We start from the raw sequence: 19773 nt of genomic DNA, 5'->3' as shown, positions 1-19773 counted from the left end.
GACAAATTTGACGAATGAGTGGCTAAGAAAATTAGTACATAATGTGAGAAAAATAGCAGAAAAATTTTATGACCACGAATCCGGCCCTACCTAGAGAGCGAGAAATTAGGTCAGTGAGTGAGCTAAAGAGTTTTCAAGCACATGAGTGAGCAAAAGAGTGTGCAAGCTCATGAGTGAGCAAAAGAGAGTAAGCATGAGACACTAGGTCAGTGAGTGACCTGCAGAGATGCCACTGGACTTTAATTTATCTGGGTCAGGACCCAGGTTATTTGAAAAATCTGGGCCCTTTTTGAGTGAAAGTGGGTCCCTCTGAAAAAAAAATTTCTTGAAAAAAATTATGCCCCCAATGATTCACTGGTATCTCTATGAATTTTCTTCCAACATGCCCCAGGCCCTGATCACCTGCTTATATTTCTTTGTTGAGACTGAGCCGTGGGTCATGTTCCGAGTAAGAGCAGGTATCTGTGAATCAAGTAATTAATTTCTAAAAACATGTTCTATCCAAAGGTTCATTTACTTTTATTGTCTACTGGTAGGAAAAACTTGCAAAGAAGCTCATTAGCACTGAGAATTTAACCTATGGAATTCCGCACATGTAATAAATCTAAAACAAATATACAGTTGATGCCACTTATAACGTTTCTCCCGTTTAGTATGTTTTTCCACTTAGCACAACTTATTTTCGTGGTCCTAACAATAAGTAATTCTCAATGAGATTTCCTGTTTAAAGTGTTTTCCTATTTACAATGTTTTTTATCACTGTTTTTGAAAAACGTTATAAGCAGGATCCACTTTAACAGTTGAAGGCACACATTTATATATTTATTAATAATCAATGTATAAATTCCCTTCTAATTGATTTTACATTTTGTTAAAAATATCTTGGCATTTTCAATTTCTAATCAAATTTAAAGCAAATCGATATTCTCTCTCTCTCTCAGACACTTATCTCTTCTGATTCCCTATTCATACTTTGGTTTTTTCCTGGTAAAATGATTTTATTTTCCTTCCCTGATGTTCCACCATTCTGATCTGTCGCCATTTAACTGCCACATATTTTCACACCTGAATATGGCAGCTACATCAGATTTGTGCATGGGCGGAGATACTGGGGGGCCCTTAGTTAGCGTCAAAGATGGAGTCGACTGATCTAATGTATATATGAGCCGACATCGTGCCCCCCCCCCAGACTTCCAAGACAATCTCCGCCTATGGATTTGTGTTGGAGAAACTTAACAGTGTGCTTATGTGTGTGTGCCCAGCATTTGGCGTGTTTTGTGTTCAGTAGGTGGTGCCATCTATCTAGCGCCGCAACTAGATACTTTCTCAAACGTGGCAAGTACACATTTTGGCACACCCATGTAATGTCGAAAAGAAGCAGTTATAAAGGGTGATTTAATGCCCTCCCCTCTAGTTCAGAGCCCAGGACACTAGGCCCGCTTGTTCCTCCCCCTCCCAGTTGCAGCCCTGCATCTATCCTCCCAACTGGTATAATGCGTGCATTTGAAGTTCAATGTATGCATATTTGTGTTGTAGGTCTGTGTGATCGCCGTGACAACCAGAAGTTTTTTTTCAAAGGAAAGCCAACTCAAAATTTTAAATCTTTAGAAAATCACATTTTTAGCCGATTACCATTGCACAATCGCAAGTTCCAAACACAGATTTTCACCCACCAAAAGCAAAATTTGGGGGAGGTTATAAGGGGACTCTTCCTTCCCCCCCCTCCCCCGGCGATCAAAAATTAGAAATATTGGAATAAAATAAAATTTATTTTATACTATCTGTGAAGAATTAAATTCTTGTGCCCCTCCAAAAGCCGATTCTGCTTACACACCCATGATTTTAGCGATGCGAAATGGTGACTACCACATAGCAGCTAGATGACAAAACTGTGGATATTCAAGGTCAAGTTTTTACAGATTCGGTTTCTTTCCATGATATCGGGAAGGTTTTACAATTTGAACGGGCGATCCAATCCTTTACGATTAAAAAAAAAAATAATGCGCATTCGCAATATTGTAGGAACAAGATGAATTTACGCTGTATCAGGGTTGTTTGGTTTAAACCACGTTGGTTTAAACCTTGGTTTTTTTTTCAAAAAATCAAATAAAAGTTGCCTAAATATCATTTTTTTTCCTTGAAAAATATATTGGTTCATTATTAGCCAAAATGTTTCATTTTTACCTCATTTTATATCCTTCGGGTACATTCTGATGGTATATCTTTAAATGACATAAGATTTTATAAGTGGTTTTTTTCAAAAAGTCTCATAAAAGTGGCCAGAATATATATAGATTTTTCATATGAAGTATCTTAGTCATTTAAAGTTATATATAAAAGCCAAAATTTCTCATTCTTACAACATTTTTTAACCTTTGGCTACATTCTGATGCTCTATCTTAAGCAAATTCATGAATAAGGAGTGCATCACACATCTAAATGTAGTGGTGTATTTTATCTCACAGGGTTTCTTTCTCTTCACAAAGAAGCAGCTACAGTAGTGACACCATCATGCTAGGGGCAGGTGGTCCTATAATCCAATAAAGACACCAGCTGTCCTTAAAGGACAAAGACTAGTGTACTAGTAGTTACATTACCTCACTTACATTTTCATTTTCTTTCCCAGAAGAAGTAGCACATCTCCTACTGTATATCTCCTAGTCTTAATATTCAATAGTTGTTTTTTTTTATACTTTCACACACACACACTGTTAAGCCCAGTTAATCAAGGTTCTACTGTATAGTAGTAACATATTTATGAAAAATAATCAGCTATATACAGGGTGATTATAATTTAAGTTTTGATTCCAAAACTATACAATAAGTACTGATCGGAATGACTTGAAAATTTGCATGGATACTCCTGAAGCAATGGAAGTTTCTTTCGCAAAAGAAAAACGTGCAAAATGTGCAAGTAGATGATGCTGTACTTGGCCAGCAGTATAATCTATTTTGTGCAACCACATCATTTCGGCACTTCCACAGCATCAGTGTGTGGATAGAACTTCTATCAAGATGCACATTGCAATACCAGCAAAGCAGCTGCTGAAGACCCATTTTGACAGGATGCACCTTAACTCTTGCAACTTCTGGCTGTGGGGGCACCTCAAAATGTTATGAACAGTGGTCAGATTGCAAACTTTGGTGAACTGCAATCTCCAGCTCCCCCAAAGCAGAATGTTTTGCGATGTTCTGCAACGAGCCCTCAGCTGACTGAAAATGTTCTGCGGTAAAAATTCACATATACATAATAGCGCTTTTCTACACTTTTCTTAAAATTCTTCCAGATTGTTCTGCAACAGCACTGGTTGTTCTGCGACATACGTCGCACATTTCGGCATATTCTGCTTTAGGGTCCAGCACATTCCCTATATGTTATAAGTTCCTCAGGAATATTAACGGGGGGGGGGGGGACGCGTTTGGTTTAATAAAGCTGAATTGCAAGCACATCCACATTATGACCATGGCATACTCCGATTCTGTTGTTGAACAAGAATTTTTGTGCTTTCAACCTCATAGCCAGAACACGCGGTGGACAACATATTTAACATTTCTTAAGTAAGTTGTAGTTATTTGTTCAATTACTTCGTTTTTTGTGATGTTTTCATGAATTATGAAATCGTGAAATGCTATAATTAAGCTATCATTCTGCCATGACTGGCTATCGTTTCCATTCTGCATGCAAATTTCCCACATGTTGGATGATGTCATTAATTTTACATTTTTAAGTATTTTTTCCCCTTTATCAAATAAAGTTGAATTTTTTCAGGAATATTCATGTCAATTTTCAAGTCATCCTGACAATCATTCTTTTTTTACAGTGTTTTGAAATCAATTAGTTATAATCAATTAGTTATAATCACCTTGTACATCGTAAATCATTGCTAATTAATCTGAATTATTTATGCTTCATTAAAGACATTATATTCACCTAATTTTTATTACTTTTTACAAAATAGCTTCCTAATTAAGTATACTGAAAGTAACTGGAGAAAAACCTTTATATATTATATGATTAATAATAACATTAAAAGAATTTTCAAACACACAGTAATCCCTTGAGTTAAGCAAAAAATAATTAAATTGCAAAAGTTGGTTTTTGTTAAAATGTAAGAAATATTTTTTGATTAATTAACATGGGAATAGTGTTAATTACATTAATAACCATTTTATTTCAGTTAATTATTAGAAGTTTGAATGATTTTTCAGAAATTTCATTGTTTTTAATGTTAATACTATTTAAAACAAAAAAAGCAGTTTAAACCAAAAAAACCCGGTTTTTTTACCAACCCTGCACTGTATAGATGCGGTCTTTCAATGCCGGCCGATAGCTGCGAAAGTACGTAATTTCCGGTATATAACCGGAAGAGAAAATCCGCAGGGGAACAGAAACTCTGAAATATTTGACAACTACACGGCCCCTCATTCAGGGAAGCAACAAGATATCCTTCATCTTATTTTTCAACAACCCGCTTGTATATCAATACAGTACAAAGTAGTAAAACCAGTTTTTCAAGGTCGCGCGATCATGATACACGGGAAAAAGATGGGTTGGTCTTTTTCCTTAGAACTAGGAAAGGACGAGTGAACAAAATTTTTACGCGTCCTTTTCCGAAATTCCGGGTATTTGACGTGCTATAACGTGTCAATGGCATCTCTGTAGACCTAGAGAGTTTTCAAGCATGTGAGTAAGCAAAAGCGTATGCACGTGAGTGAGCAAAAGAGTGGAAGCACGTGAGTGAGCAATAGAGTGATCTAGAGCACTGGTTCTTATATTTAAAGGGGGTTACGGGTGAAATTCAGATAGAAGAGCCACGACAAGTGGTGAAGAGAGGGGGGGGGACACAGAGAGATTTAAGTGAAATACTTGTGAAATGTTGGAGAAAAATGCGACTATATTTTCAGAATCCAACAGAGCTGTTCATGGAGAAGGGAGCCATCTAAACCTACGTGGGCATGGCTTTGGGTCATCTCATGTCCATAGAGCAATTCATAATGTCATCCGGTATAGTAGTATGATTTTTGAATAAATATGTAAGCTGTTGTTATTTCCAGCAAAATATGAGGGGCCCCAAAACATCACTTCCCCTGAGGACCCATGATGGTGAGACGACCATGCATAGAACCCCCAGAAGGAAGCTCACTGAACTCTAGCCCATTTTAGGTGCGGACTCAGTGATGTGTCAGAAGAGGTGATTTACCGTGTAGATTCGTTGAATCGTCTAGTGTTTCACACAGACGTATTATTCTCATACAATTCGCCTCTTGAGAGGGATGGCAAATCTTCCCTACCCCACGTTTTGGATGAGTACCCTGCCCAGGGTAACAGATCGATCTTATTTATAAAATTTTTGTTCATAATAAGTTTAGTTTTGACTAAACTGAATTCAATAATGGAAAGGGTCTTTCCTTCATGAAGGTGGGAGACATGGGGGCCCTAGGTAAAACGAGGCCGCCACGAGAAGAAAATATAGTTCAAAGGGGGCCACGGGCTAAAAAAGGTTGAGAACCACTGATCTAGAACATGCGCAAGCATGTGAATGACCGAAAGAGTGACACAAAGCATGTGCAAGCATGTGAATGGTTGAAAGGGTGACCTAGCACATGTGAATGGCTAAAAGGATGACCTAGCACATGTAAATTGCTGAAAGGGTGACCTAGAGCACGTGCAAGCATTTGAATGACAAAAAAAAGACGTGCAAGCATGTGAATGGCTATAAGAGTGGCCTAGAAAGGGTGTTACCATTTGAGTGACTAAAGGGACACATTTATACGGGGGGGGGGGGGAGGGTGCAAGCAGGTCATGGCGCAAGGCAGCAAATTCAAGAAATGAGTGATCAAGAAAATTAGACCAGAATAAGAAAAAAGCTGCAAAACCGTAAATGCACCTCTGCTTACAGGTGCCGTATTTTTGGTGAACCACAATCATTGCGTACCTGTCCTTTCTGATACATTTTTGAGTTTTAATCTGTTAGCATTTCTTTTACTTCTATGGTGGATCGAACTAAAGTGTCTTTGTACCTATATTCTAGGAGTTATAGATCGAACCCTACAAAAGTGTGGCGCTGAGCTGTGTAGCCTATGCAGATGAAAAATAAAAAATTAAAAAGTACTTTTATGAAAACTTTCAAACTATGAGCATACTGGACCGAATGATTTGCAGAGAAAACCATGATTTCTTTTAAACGTAATCCTCATACATGCACAAGATTTGTAAATGTTAGTAGACATTCATCCTCGAACCGGAATTCAAACCCAGACCCCTGCACAATCAAAAGGCTAGCTCCCTAACCACTGGACTGCCAGGAGACAATTTTTGACACATTTTTCCAGCTGGAAACTTAGCAGTGAATTTTTTGGGTTATTTTACTGGTGAGGCTTACATGCCATAGGAGCAACAAAACTTTCTCCACGGGTAATAATAATTAATGATAAGATAACACCCCTAAAAACCATGAAGTTTATCTGCTATTAATTCAAAGATTTGTGCATTTCTAAGTTCCCGTCCTTATTCTGTAGAACTTGGCTTTTACTCTTAATGCATCGGGTCTCACCTGGATACAACCCAAGGACCTCTTAACAATTGGATATGTTTACAATTTGTGACAATCAGTTTTCAAATTGGTAGGCTGGTATTTTTAGAGGGGAGGGGGCCCTCAAAAAAATTAGTTTGCCAATGGGTTCTACGATGCTGTTAAAAAGACCCAAGTTAACTTGATAGAAATTGCACGAAATCTCATTCCAAAAACTCAGCATTAACATGATCTGTAGTTTGCATTATAAATTTTTTCTGCATTTATGCCATCCTTTTTGATGAAGGTCTTGAACTATACACTCAATCAAAAATTCTAGGATTTTTCTTGCCAGATGTTTGATGCTGAAAAAAAATTATACATAAAAAAAAATAATGTTTTGTGGTGCCCTTTTTTCTCCTAATGCCCTAAGCACGTGTTTGTTTTGCTTAATGGTTAATCTGGCCCTGACTGTAATAAATAAAGGGTTACAAAGTAAAAATAGTGGAAAAAATACAATGCTTAGAAATGTTCATATCATATTCTGAGTTAGAGACTACCTCTGAGAAACAGTTTTTTTTTTTACTAATACATTCCAATATTGAGTAAAACATAGGCCTAGCCGCTGTGGTGGTCGAGTGGTTATAGTGCCGGACTCGTGATGCGAGGATCCGGGTTCGAACCCCACAGTGGTGGTGGGCTGAAGTTGGTTTTCTGTGGTTCCCAACTTCAAGGTGCAAATGCGAGCCGATCTCCCTGTTAAAAAGTCTCGCCACAGAGAGCAACAGTCCTACAACGGTAAATCATTCAACCATAACACTTCACTCATAGTTTGTAAAAACTGGGGGCAGATGACAGCACTACACATAACAAGCATTACACAGAAACAAACTTTACGTCAGGTTGCACTACACGTACACGCACATTCCCGCATGTACCGATTCGTTGGGGGGGGGGTACGCGGGGGGGGGCATGTGTGGTGTAGCAGTAGTAGGTAGGGGCTCGGGGATCCATGATGTTCTTAAGTCTGCCACCTCGTTGGGCAATTTGCCTGTTGTGGCGTTGTATTTGTATTATATTTGTATAGTTATGGGGGATGGCACCAAACTCACTTAAATGGGTGATATGGTCCCAGGTTCAGAGCCACAAAGTTGTGAAATTATAACATTACAATCTATCTTTATCAAGCTCTTTTATATGGTAACAGTTATTCAGGGGTGGGAAGTGACAAAGTCCATTTTGGAGCAGAAAAATTCAGGATTCCGAGCAGTTTTGGGACAGCGAAATTAACTTACAAGAATATTTTTGTTAACCCCCACCCCTTTTTTTAAAATAAAACTGCACTGTCTTTGCTTTTGGTGTTTCAGGCTTTTAACACCTTGTTTTCTGGAAAGAACGGATGTCATAAAATTTTTCACACCAGTCTATTTGATGATTTTTGCTTACTGAAACAGGCCTGTAGCCAGAAATTTCGTTCGGGGGTGGGACCAAAGTGATAAAATAGATTTGGCCATCTTTTCCCCCTTTTTTTAGTCATTTTCTTGAAACCAGACCCCCCCCCCCAAGTCCCCTCTCGCTATGACCTTGTACTGAGGGCACTATTTGCTGTCTGGAACAGCATTACTTCCAATGGGTTAAAATTTTTCTATAAGTTTTCAATTTTTTTATACTCAGAAAGAAATTGTTACTAAATAGGAGAGAATTTCGGAAGAATCAACACGATGTTTGGCGATATAGCACTCGTTATTTGGCGAGATTAGCGATTTGACGCTTGTTATTTGGTGATATTGGCAATCCCAAAGCAGAATGTTTAGCACTGTTCTGCAACGAGTCCTTGGCTGACTGGAAATGTTCTGCGTTAAAAATTCCCATACATGTAACAGTGTTTTTTTGCACTTTTTCTTAAAATTCAACCAAACTGTTCTGCAGTAGCGGTAATTGTTCTGCGACGTACGTCACAGATTTTCGCACATTCTGCTTTGGGGATTTAACGCTCATTATTTGGCAAAGTTTTTAAATTAGCATTCGTAATTCGGCGGACATGCTCTTTTTACTCTCGCAATGAAAATTTTTTTCACAAAACATCGGGATTTGATGTTTTGTGAAATCAACTACAGTAATTTCTGCTGCTTCCTGTGGCGACCTTTATTTTTGAAGACCATTGCAAACCATCTTCAGTTGCATGATCATGGATATTATTGGGGTTCCACGATGGAGGGGCCGATAGTTTAAGCAGGGCAGCAACTAGGGCGGTGCAGGAGGGTCTGGTACCCTGGGCGCTGTACTAGAGGGGGGCGCAAATTTCACTAATCTCTCCTTCCACATTATGAGGGGGCTCCAAAATACATGGTTGCCCCGGCTGACCAAGATAAGCACACGAAATAGTCTTTGGCGCGATTGTTGATTGTCAACAAGGTTACCACAAAACATAGAGATGAGAGCTCCTCTGATTGGACGACTACGCGGATAATTTCGTACGATCAAGGTCTAGTCTGACCAAGCATCTAGTTGCGGCCCCGAGTTTAAGTACAGCTACAGTGGAATAAAACAAACACTCTTCTCGGAAAGAATCGTTTCGCGGCAAGCAGGAACAAAAAAAATTTTTGGCGTTTTTTCCGAAATTCCGGGCATACTTAAGAAAAATTAGCTATTTGGCGCAGAAAAATACGAAAATATACTGTTGGAGCAGGATGGCGCACGATGTTAATTTTGGCACAGTGGGGTGCAGAGTTCCCACCCCTGGTTATTCAACAAAGGATTAAAAAAATAACACCTACCACAATTTTTTATGTCCACCTTCACACAATCCACATATCATTGGGTTCTTGGCTACAGCCCTGCTGAATGCCGAACAAAGTTGCATTAAGGGCTTTAAGTTGTGATAAATTACTTTTAACCAGCTTTAAGCTAAGCTATCTTCTTCAATTATACTGGGCTTTATTAAGCTAAACTATCGCCAAAGCTGCATTAAGAGCAGCGGTTTTGAACTATCGCTGAAACAAACTACTAACAAGTGTAAGAGATGGGGGCAGAGCAAAGCCGCTTGAAAGGTCTTAAAGCCGCTCTTAATGCAGCTTTGGGGCAGAGTTGCCAGGTCCTTAAAAAATTTCCAGCCAAAATCCTCTTCAAAAGCAGCCCAAAATATTCGAACTTGTGCTGCCATCTATGAAGCAACAAGCGAGCTACAGTTTGACGATATTCTATCCTGCAAAAGTGGCTTATAACTAGGGTGACCATACGTCCCGCATTTCCCGGGACAGTCCCGGTTTTCTTTCTTTTTCTGGCCGTCCCAACTTTTCTGCAAAAGTGTCCCGGTTTTTCCCATTTTTTACATAACGCCTACTTGGATTTTTATTCTTTATTGAAGTCAAAGATTGAAATTATTTTTCATCTCATAAATTATATTATGATAATTACAACTATAAATAAGAAAATTAATCTCCCACATTCGTCTTGTTGAACGTTTTATTTCGTGGAATTAATTTTAATCTACTGAAACTTACAGTAACGCTTCGTTTCCCGCCATTGCGATTTTCACGTAATTTCAGCAATATTTGGCAACTTTGTACACTTTTGGCGTCGTTCTTGGCAATAATTGGCGATGTCCCGTATTTTCCCGTATTTGGAATTCCAATTTCCCGTATTTCTCTCGAGGAAATATGGTCAGCCCACTTATAACTCTTTTCCTGTTATAATTGCTAACTTCCCCCCCCCCCGCACCACTTTTCACTTTTTCGTGAAAAAATATGTTTCTTTTTAGAATTTTGCGAAAGTCAGGGCTACACATTCTCTCTCCTGGAAAAACGGCCCAGATATGGCCTGAAGTCTAGGCCGTTTTAAAAGCATCATGGGCCCCCGGACAAATTGATTGTGCTCAGCCCTCTATCCAGACTGCAAATGCCAACTTACCAATTCTTTTTTTTTTTTTGAAGCCGAGCACAACTCAGGTCTATCGCCATGGGCAATTTACTACCTAGTGAGTTGTGCCGGAAGTGTAAGTATGTGTACCTAACAGTCTGAGTGCGTATTTAGTGTGGTGTGTATGTTGTGTATGATTTTTTAGTGCTGCCACCTATATCTCACAAGTGAAGTGAGTGTAGTGTAATGACTGAATATTTGTACTGTTTGCAGGACTGTTGCTCTCTGTAGTGAGACTTTTTAACGGGGAGATCGGCTCGCATTTGCGCCTTGAAGTTGGGAACCACAGAAAACCAACTTCAGCCGACCAATTCACATGCTTAATCTCGCAAATCTTAACCATATATCATTTTTTATCCCCCCCCCCCCCGCTCTTCATTCCCGTGACGTGCCCGGGTTGGCCCATGCGTCAAGACGACACTCCCTCAAATTGTGCATAGGTGCCTACGAAATTTGGTACAATGATTTTAAAAATTAGGTATGGGTCCCAGACCAGATTTTTCACGGTCTAGTAAACAAAAAATTTAAGAACTCTTCTGGGTTCCTGGCAGGGCCGTTTTAAGAGTATCATGGGCCCGAGAGACAAGTGATTTTTCTTATTCCCTACATGGAAAATCCCCGAAAAATACAACTACCTCTCGTTTTTCTGAGAGGCCCCTCTTCTCTTGAGGCCCCCGGGCCATGCTCGGGTGGGCCTATGCGTTAAGACAGAACTGGTTCCCCGGCTTGAGCCCTGCCAGCTCCACGCTTGTGGAGGCTACGGTTTCTTTCACAGGCTTCTGTGGTCTAGATACTGTGTTTCCCATCCGTCGGGCCGGAGCAACACCTTCTATAGCAGAAGGCCTCCGCGCGAAGCTCGTGACGTCGCTGAAGTCTCCCTTATAGTGTTGGATATATTATAACCGATTGGCCGCAGTATCATGAAGGTTGAAAACCACTGATCTAGAGCCTAGGACAGTTCCCAAGTTTTTGTTTTACGGTCCCTTCAATCATTGGGTGGCAAAGGCATTATGGTTGAAAGTTCTGGCTTTCCATAGTTGGGTGAGATGCCCCCCACCCCTTCTGCCTTGTCAGGAAGAAAACACAACATGAGGTGGGGACTAGAGTGGAAAAAAGAAAAACCTCTTTGCTCGCAAGCAAAGAAAAATAAAGAAAAATAGGGAGAAATTCGCCATGAACACAATTTTGGGAAAACCGCCCAAAAAACCGCCACCCGCCAAAGCCAAAAATTTCCCGCCGAACCATTTTCAAACCAGCCCAATTTGGCGTGAAAACCGCCAATCTGGTAACTCTAGATGGGGGATACAATACAATACAATAATAATTATACAGGACTCTCGGCTACTAGGACCATACCCTGATCATGAAAAAAAAAAGGAGGAGAAAATTGACAGGAAAGAAGATGCACCATCATAAGAACAATAAATAAAGCATTTTCACAAACAATGACAATAACAAAAGCATTAATAATGTCTCATAGTCACAGATAATGAAAGGAAAAAAAAACAATTTAATGAGAATCTTAATACTGTCTCATTCATTAGAAGTAATCAGGAGAAAGAAGTAAAAAAAAAAAAAAAAAAATATATATATATATATACACTGCTCAAAACAATTAGGGGAGCAAGCAAAAAAGTGAAGAAAACCGTGCGAGACAGCCACGTATTGGCATGCAATGGATAGTACACGCGTATCGATGCGCAATACAGAAAAAAGACGTAAAAAAATTTGGAATTAAGCTTTAATTCTTTGAAAATATGGAAAAAACATGAAAAGATGATTTAGGGCAACAATTTGGTTACATGTAAACGATAAAAAAAAGTACTGTTTAGACATGATGCATGAGTTTTAATAGGGCGTGTGGTCTCCTCGAACAGCTAAGACTGCTGCACACCTGTTTGCCATGGATGCGATGAGGTTATCGATCAGACTTTGGGGAATACTGTTCCACTCCTCAAGAAGTGCAATCTGCAAGTCTCGGACAGTAACAGGCGGCCTTGGTCGCTCAGCAATGCGTCGTCCGAGCATGTCCCAAACATGCTCGATTGGATTCAGGTCAGGAGAGCACGCTGGCCATTCCATACGCTGTATTGTTTCAGCTTCAAGCATGTTATCCACCAGACGAGATCTATGCGGTCGGGCATTATCATCCTGGAAAACAAAGGAATCTCCAATGGCTCCAGCGTAAGGGATGACATGAGGTCGCAGTATCTCGTCTGCATACCTTCGGGCCGTCAAAGTGCCATTCCGAATGATATGCAGGTCCGTACGTCCGCCTATGCTGATTCCACCCCATACCATCCAACCAGCTCGTCTGTATTGTGACCTTTCACGAACGAATGCGGGGTTATTTCGAGTGCCCCTGTCCCTCCATACCAGAACACGTCGGGTGTCACACTCCAGACTGAATCGGGACTCGTCTGTAAACAGCACTTGGCTCCAATCATGTTGCTCCCAATCTCGATGTTCAGCAGCCCATCTTCTTCGGGCCGCACGGTGGCGTGGGGTCAACGGAATGCAGACCATTGGCCTACGTGCATAGAGCCCTCCCTCATGAAGCCGATTACGTACTGTTTGGCTGGACACCCTTCGTCCTGTTGCCAAGAGCAACCGTCTTTGCAGCTGCGTAGCATTCTCTGTTCTGTTTCGACGGGCTGTTAACCGTATATACCGGTCATCAGTTGCTGTAGTGGTCGACGTCTAACATTTCCTGTTTCTTGGAATCGATGTCACAGCCTTGCAACAACACTTCTGGCGACTCCAACAGCATCCGCAAAACTACGTTGTGTTTGCCCGGATTCCAGTCTGCCTATAACACGCCATGCCATGGATTCCGGTAAATCACGTTGTTGAGACATCCTCTAATCACCTTGTCTCAAAAAAAAATACTGCGCAATCGAATTTCACAGTTACGGCAGTAAAACAGACGTTTCTGCAACATCCCGATTTCTGCCGTTATCTCCTTTTTCTGGTCCTTTTTTGACGTCATGAACTTTGATTTGCATATGAAGTTTTCTTCTTCCGTTTCCTGATAGGCTTTAAATTATGGATGATTCATTTTATGTTACTTATCAGTATACATCTTTGCGTAATTTTGTTAAAACCATGTGCTCCCCTAATTGTTTTGAGCAGTGTATATATATATATAAATAAATAAATAATAATAATAAAAAGAGGGAAAAATACATCTGTTAAAAAAAAAAACCCAAACTGTGGGGAGGAAAAAAAAAAACTTTAGACAAAATAACAATGAACTCTTTTCACTGAAAGCGGAAAAAAAACACACACACACAACCCAACAAAAAGTCAACATTATCTAGTTGATAACAATCGGGGGACCATCAAGTTTTGGGATGGGGCTTAGAACCCCTTTTTTTTTGGTTTTTTGACTGTTCGACGTTTCTTTGCTCTTGACGAGGGCGAGATGAGAAAATCTGTACGCACGAATTCACCAGAGATATTAGAACCAGGATCTTCATCAGATGGAAGGAGGTCATTAAAGTTTATACCAGAAGGACCTGAGGCCTTCATGGCCACATTTACCCCACCTGAAGATGGCATGCACGTGTTTTGGAGAGATGATTTAACTGAATTCACGATCACCGGTATCAAGGATTTAATTGAGTTATGAAGGGATTCTTGGAGACTGGAGCTAAGCTCCTTGAGAACAATTGCGCGAAGCGCATTTATTTCCTCATGAACCAGAGATCTGATCTCAAGTTTCAAAGAGTTAATGTCCGACGACGTTGAAATATTAGCACGACCAGCATACGACGCATTATTTGATTTACACCTTGCACGAGCGATGTTTATAGGGACGTAGTTTTCAGCTTTGTATTTGAGAACTTTAGCTTCAAAAATAAATGTCGGACAATTCCGGTCAGTGGCTAGGTGTGCAGCTTTGCAGTTTATACAAGAAACTGAATTTCGACATAGCTCAAAGACATTGTCATCACCACCACACTTTTTACAAAATTGATTGGAGGCTCTACAAAACTTTTTTCGGTGCGAGTAGCTAAAACATCTAGGGCATTGATTTGGATGATCGATGAAACGACGGGGATGGAAAATCAAGAACCACAATTTTACCTCACTTGTTATACTTTTACCAAGAATCGTGACTAATACAGTGTGTAAGGAATTATTGTCTTTGATGAAACGACGAACACTGATAACTTGGAGGTTTTGCTCTTCTGCAATCTCACTGACTGGGATATCAGTAGGAACATTATTGAGCACAAACTTAGATGAGATGGATTCCGTAAAGAGGAGGAAAGGTTTAACCGGAATATCAAATATATTCTCAATTTTTAAGAGCTCCTTCGCAATTTGTGGGTTACCCGTGGTGATGAGAAGCTCACAAAAATAAGTGCTCTTTCACGGATTAAGTTATTTGGCATTTATTAAGAATGTTTTTTGTTCTAGAATTATTTTACCAAAGACCAAAAATTTTTTATACTTCAAAAGCGGGACGTATGGTCACGCACATTTTGCACGATAAAAAATGATGTGCGGCTTTCTTCTGAAAAAAAAAATCAGGTTTACCTCCAGGTGCCCTTCACCGAAGCCCTATCAGCCTTCTGGCATCGCCAGTAGGGGTGGCACATGAGGCTTCGCACCCGGGCGGCAGGTAAGCTCGAGCCGCCCCTGTATTGGGACTTCCTCTAAGATTGACATCACATCTTTGAAGTTTTTTTAATCGATACTGTAATGCTTCCTTTTAACTGCCCTACTACTGGCCTGCAGCATCCTAAATAATTTCAATGCAATTTTGCTATCTTGCAAGAACAATGTTGTGGACATTAGAAAAAAATTCTAAAAAGGCGTATGACTACATTTAAAGCAATTTAAATCCGTTTATTAGAGACTCACTGCATCTGCTGATTTCTAAAAAAAAGTGCAATAAATTCTATAAATTCTTCGCGCAAGTCTTCACTTTGAAGTCTTCACAAGGACACGTGACTTATAAACGATTTTCCCCCTCCCGCGGCCATTTTCTATGTGTTTACCATAGACTCTTGGAAGCGTCGTCTGCTCTCGTTATTTCTGTTAATAATGGTGCTAATGTGCTGTGCTCACGCTTGTGAAGAGAAGAGAGTGGAAGGGGGATGAATAACGTTTCACAGGTACGTAAAATCATTCTTTATTTTAATTTTCAAATATATATGTCATTAAAGTTTGCTATACAAAACTGCATTCATTAAAACTTGCGTTTTTTCGTTAAATAAGGTGCACATTCTTGCTAATTTTTTCGATAAATATTGAAATTCAGTTTAACAACTAAATGGTTATAAATATTTCTGCAGTTTTAAATAAAAATTTAACTAAATTTTGATCTATTTGTCACCATGTTCCACAAATTTGTTGATGTTCTTCTTGGCGACCAAATTTTTCGCCAACTACTGCAGCTGGGATGCGTTTTGTCAACCTATTTTTGACAGATTTTTAACCAAATTGCACACAAATTTTGCATATGATTACTGGTTACTTAACATACCTGAGCAGTTTAAAAAAAAATGGAAAAAATTATATGAATTTTGATTTTGAAAAATCAAAGTGAATTTCTTTGTACATTTTTTTTTTGAAATAGTATGACCTTTTCATCATACTTTTCTATTTCCTAAAATGATAATTTCTTGGAGAGGGTGATTTCCCCACCCCCAGCTTTTACAACAATTTAAAAAGCAACAGTAAGTGAAAATAAAAAAATAAAAAAATAAATAAAGTACAAATAAAAAAGTAAATAAATAATAAAAGTATAATAAAGTACAATAGAAAAATGGAGAAACAAGGTTAAATATATACATATATTGGGTATATGTTCTTCACCCCTTCCCCGGAAGTAGTTGAAATGAAGAACTTCTTGCAAAAATTTGTATGAAAATTACTTGAAAATTTTTTTAAACATATCCAAATCAGTCAAAAATGGGTTTATAAAAATATAGATTCAGAGGCCACAGTAAAGCAATTTCAAAGCAGTAGCTGGAGGACAAAAAAAAAATATTGCTCATAAAATTTAATTTGTTAATAATTATAACAATTTTAACAACATGTTATTTGGATTTGTATTCCAATAGTCTCGTTTTTTTGCCTTGAACTGACACAAATATTTTTTATTTTTCAGTTTTCCTAAAGATCATGAAAGAAGGCAGCTTTGGGAAATCTATCTTTGGAGAGAAGGCCTCTGATTACTCCAAAATTTGCTCTAAGCATTTTACAGAAGACAGTTTTGATCGGGAGAAGTTCATGTCTCAAAAAAGCTTGTTAGAAAGTCATCAAAGAAGCGGAAAAGTGATGTGCCTGCTACGAGTAATGCAGGTAACAAAACACATTTAGATTTCAGTTGTAATCCAGCTTAAACTATTTTTTCATAGATGAATTTTATTCTAGTCGGTCATAAGAAAAATATCTCAAAATGCAGATGCGAAAACTCACGCCACATTTTTCTCTTAACACAAAACTTTGTTTTATGTTTTGATGTTGATTGACGTGAAACTGATGCTTGTCACTAATTTTACTGTCAACATATTTTGCAGTTGCCAAAAACAAAAAGAAATACTATCTTGGAGATTTTGGTTCTGATGGTATCAAGTTCCCTGCCCATAAGCTACTGAAGCTTTGAAAATAGCTAACCACAGGATAAGCTAACAATATAGCTAAATTACAATATTAAGTTCTCTTCAAGAAATGCTGGAAATCATGAGGAAAAAGTCTTCAATCTCTGCTGCTGCTTCTAATATGTTAGAGGTATGCTTGCATTTTTCATGAGGTTATTCTATATAGACCTACAGTCAATTTTCTATCGGTTGAACTCTGATGACTCAAATATCTGCTTGAGTTGAACTTTTCTTCCACTAAGCCGAAGTTTTTGGTTTGAAATTAATTAAATTCATTATCAGAGTGAAGAATTTAGGTACGGCATATATTTAAGACATGTTTTTTCATTTCCTACCTTCCTTCTTTAGTTTTGTAAATAAACTAACCAATGACAATCAACTTGGTCAACAGTGCTGGCATATCTCTTGTTGCATGTATGGTCATGTCAGTAGTTTTTAGCTCAGTTGTGAGTAATGCACAAATGCCAGAACACATCTTGATTGTGTGTAGACTTTTCTTGAAAATGTCAAAGATGTAAAGTTTTAGATTTGAAAAACAAATAATTATTAGCTTAATGAAATGGAAAGAAATCCAAATCTCAAAAGTTCGTACGTTAAATTTTTTTCCTGAATATTATTTTTACCGAATTTGTAAAACATGGTAATTATTCGTGCAAGACTGCAAATATGAATGAAAAGAGAGGCAATTAAAAATTTCTGAAATCACTATAGAAATTTATACAAGTATTGAAGGTATATGTGCAATTAGTTTTTTTGTTTATCATTTATATTTTATGTATGTCCACGTTAAATTTTTTTTAATATTCTCATTTCTGTGCTCAGATGGCAAAATCTCACTTTTTCAAAATTTCATGAGGGCAAATTTGTAAACAATATTTTGTAAAAATGTAATACTGTGGCTTTTTGACTTATTGCAATTTGCCTTCGTTGGTTCCTCATAAACCGAAAGATAGACAAAATTTTAATGAACGAGACTCCAGAATGCGAACAAATCAATTTTTTGGGAAAATTGACTTGTGGCATTTTCCTATTTGATTGTGTACAACATACAACTGTATATGTTGTATACACATAGTTCAGTGCCATATAAAAATTTTCAGAACCAATTCCTGAAATGTTGAAAATAAACATCCGCTTGTTGTTGAAAATAAACCGCTCTTTTTTTAGGTACTTGTTTTTTCTGATAGTCGTTTTCACCTTTCTTATAGTTTTCATTGCCTGGTCCAGCAGCAGAACTTACGAAAGCTCAAAAACGGAAAAACATCCACAAGAGTTTGGAGCCTTTGCCTTAACGTTAGTTTTATTCAAGCAAGGCTTATAACTTCATGAGGAAGGCATTCAAAAAATGCTTGTCACACCCATCGGCAATGCAAAAGTGGTATCAGATGGACAACCTGATGAATGAATGTTTGAAATCTGTTCAAGAGGCTGGTGTGGAAGTAGTCTCTATGACTATTGATGGCATCAGCTGTAATTTTGCAACAACCAAAAAATATGGAGCCATAATATGGAACGTGAAATTTCAAGCATTTATTTATTTGCAGCATTGTGTTCATACATCATATTTATTCCCATCGTGTTTATGCATCGTATTCCCATCGTGTTAATGTATCGTATTCACATCGTATTTATGCATCGTATTCCCATCGTGTTTATGTATCGTATTCACATCGTGTTTATGCATCGTATTCCCATCTTGTTTATATATCGTATTCACATCGTGTTTATTCATCGTATTTCCAACGTGTTTATGCATCGTATTCCCAGCATAATGTTTATACATCGTGTTTATACATCAGTTATTTGCGTGATATATAATCAAAACTTTTTAATAAACAATTTGATGTTTGTTTGACTTTTGAAAATTTTTGAGTTGAATTTTGAACGGATGATTATTTGTGAAATAAAAGTTGGTGCCACACGCACACAATATCTAATAAAGTGTTCTTCACTGTGTTTGCTTTATTATTTTACTCTTGAGGTTTTATGTTTCATAAGTATTCAAAGTTTACTTAATGTAACTTAATCTTTGTAAACTCAATCTGTGAAGGTTTTAATTTAACTTTCCATTCAAATTTTTAACCAATACAAACTAATTAACAGTATCCACTTAAAATAATTTAACATTGTGATTGGGGGAAATCTCATATGTAACAAAAAAAAAAGGAAAAAAATATTTTCAGGACAAAAACATTATTGTAAATTAGGATAAGATTTTAACTTCTGAAAAATTATTTTAAAAACCAGTAAACTTAAAATTATTTCTTTCACACATTCCTAATTTTCATCAATTTGTTCGAATTCTTTCATTGAATCCAAAATATTTTTCAATTAATTCCGAAATTATTTTTTCATTATTTTTAGAATTAATCGTCTTTCATAGTTTTCATCCATTTTCTGAAGATACTCGGCATACCCCGGCAAAAAGCTCCGCGGGCAAAGTGTGCGATTACGAAGCGAATGAGCATCGGCGTAAAGTTATTCAAAATGTTGTCGGCGGGGGGGGGGGGGCAGTTTCAATATAACGAAACCTCGTTTATACGACGCGTCGTATAAACGACGTATAAGCTAATAGACGATACCAATATCGTCTATTTACGTTGCAAACTTTTCAAGATAAAGCGCAAAATATTTTCGCTACGAAAGCGGGATGCGAGCCTGGTGTCCAGACCGGGAAAGCTATTTAAACCAGAGTAGAGTACGCAGACCGCAACTAGATGCTTGGT

At 38.1% G+C, this 19773-nt stretch overlaps 1 protein-coding gene and 1 long non-coding RNA gene across 9 annotated transcripts in view; one reads left to right on the top strand and one right to left on the bottom strand.

Annotated features, from left to right (window-relative positions):
• LOC149080449 (sn-1-specific diacylglycerol lipase ABHD11-like) overlaps positions 1-9640 on the bottom strand; it is a 151528-nt gene extending 141888 nt beyond the window's left edge. For 2 of the 7 annotated variants that reach the window (XM_089239561.1, XM_089239563.1), the window contains exon 1: positions 9290-9626. Coding sequence is in view for 3 of the 7 variants with exons in the window: in XM_089239557.1 (XP_089095683.1) it covers positions 9290-9375 (86 nt within the window). In the remaining 4 variants the exon portion in view is untranslated. Of the gene's footprint in view, positions 1-9289 lie in introns of all 7 variants that reach the window. The other 5 variants (XM_089239559.1, XM_089239557.1, XM_089239564.1 and 2 more) reach the window with 5 other exon arrangements.
• Positions 9641-14916: 5276 nt separating this feature from the next.
• LOC149080448 (uncharacterized) lies at positions 14917-18932 on the top strand. Of its 2 annotated transcripts, XR_016193583.1 has the most exons (4): positions 14917-15556; positions 16555-16748; positions 16967-17177; positions 18256-18932. It is a non-coding gene; the product is annotated as an uncharacterized LOC149080448 (long non-coding RNA). The 2 variants fall into 2 exon arrangements; XR_016193582.1 differs by lacking the exon at positions 16967-17177.
• Positions 18933-19773: the final 841 nt, after the last annotated feature.

The sequence above is a fragment of the Pholcus phalangioides genome, unplaced genomic scaffold (assembly GCF_987345545.1).
Source record: "Pholcus phalangioides strain wild (caught in Gottingen) unplaced genomic scaffold, Ppha-v1.0 ptg000011l_1, whole genome shotgun sequence".
NCBI lineage: Eukaryota > Metazoa > Arthropoda > Arachnida > Araneae > Pholcidae > Pholcus > Pholcus phalangioides.
The sequence above is the reverse complement of the archived record's forward strand: the minus strand, read 5'-3'. Positions and strand labels throughout refer to the sequence as shown.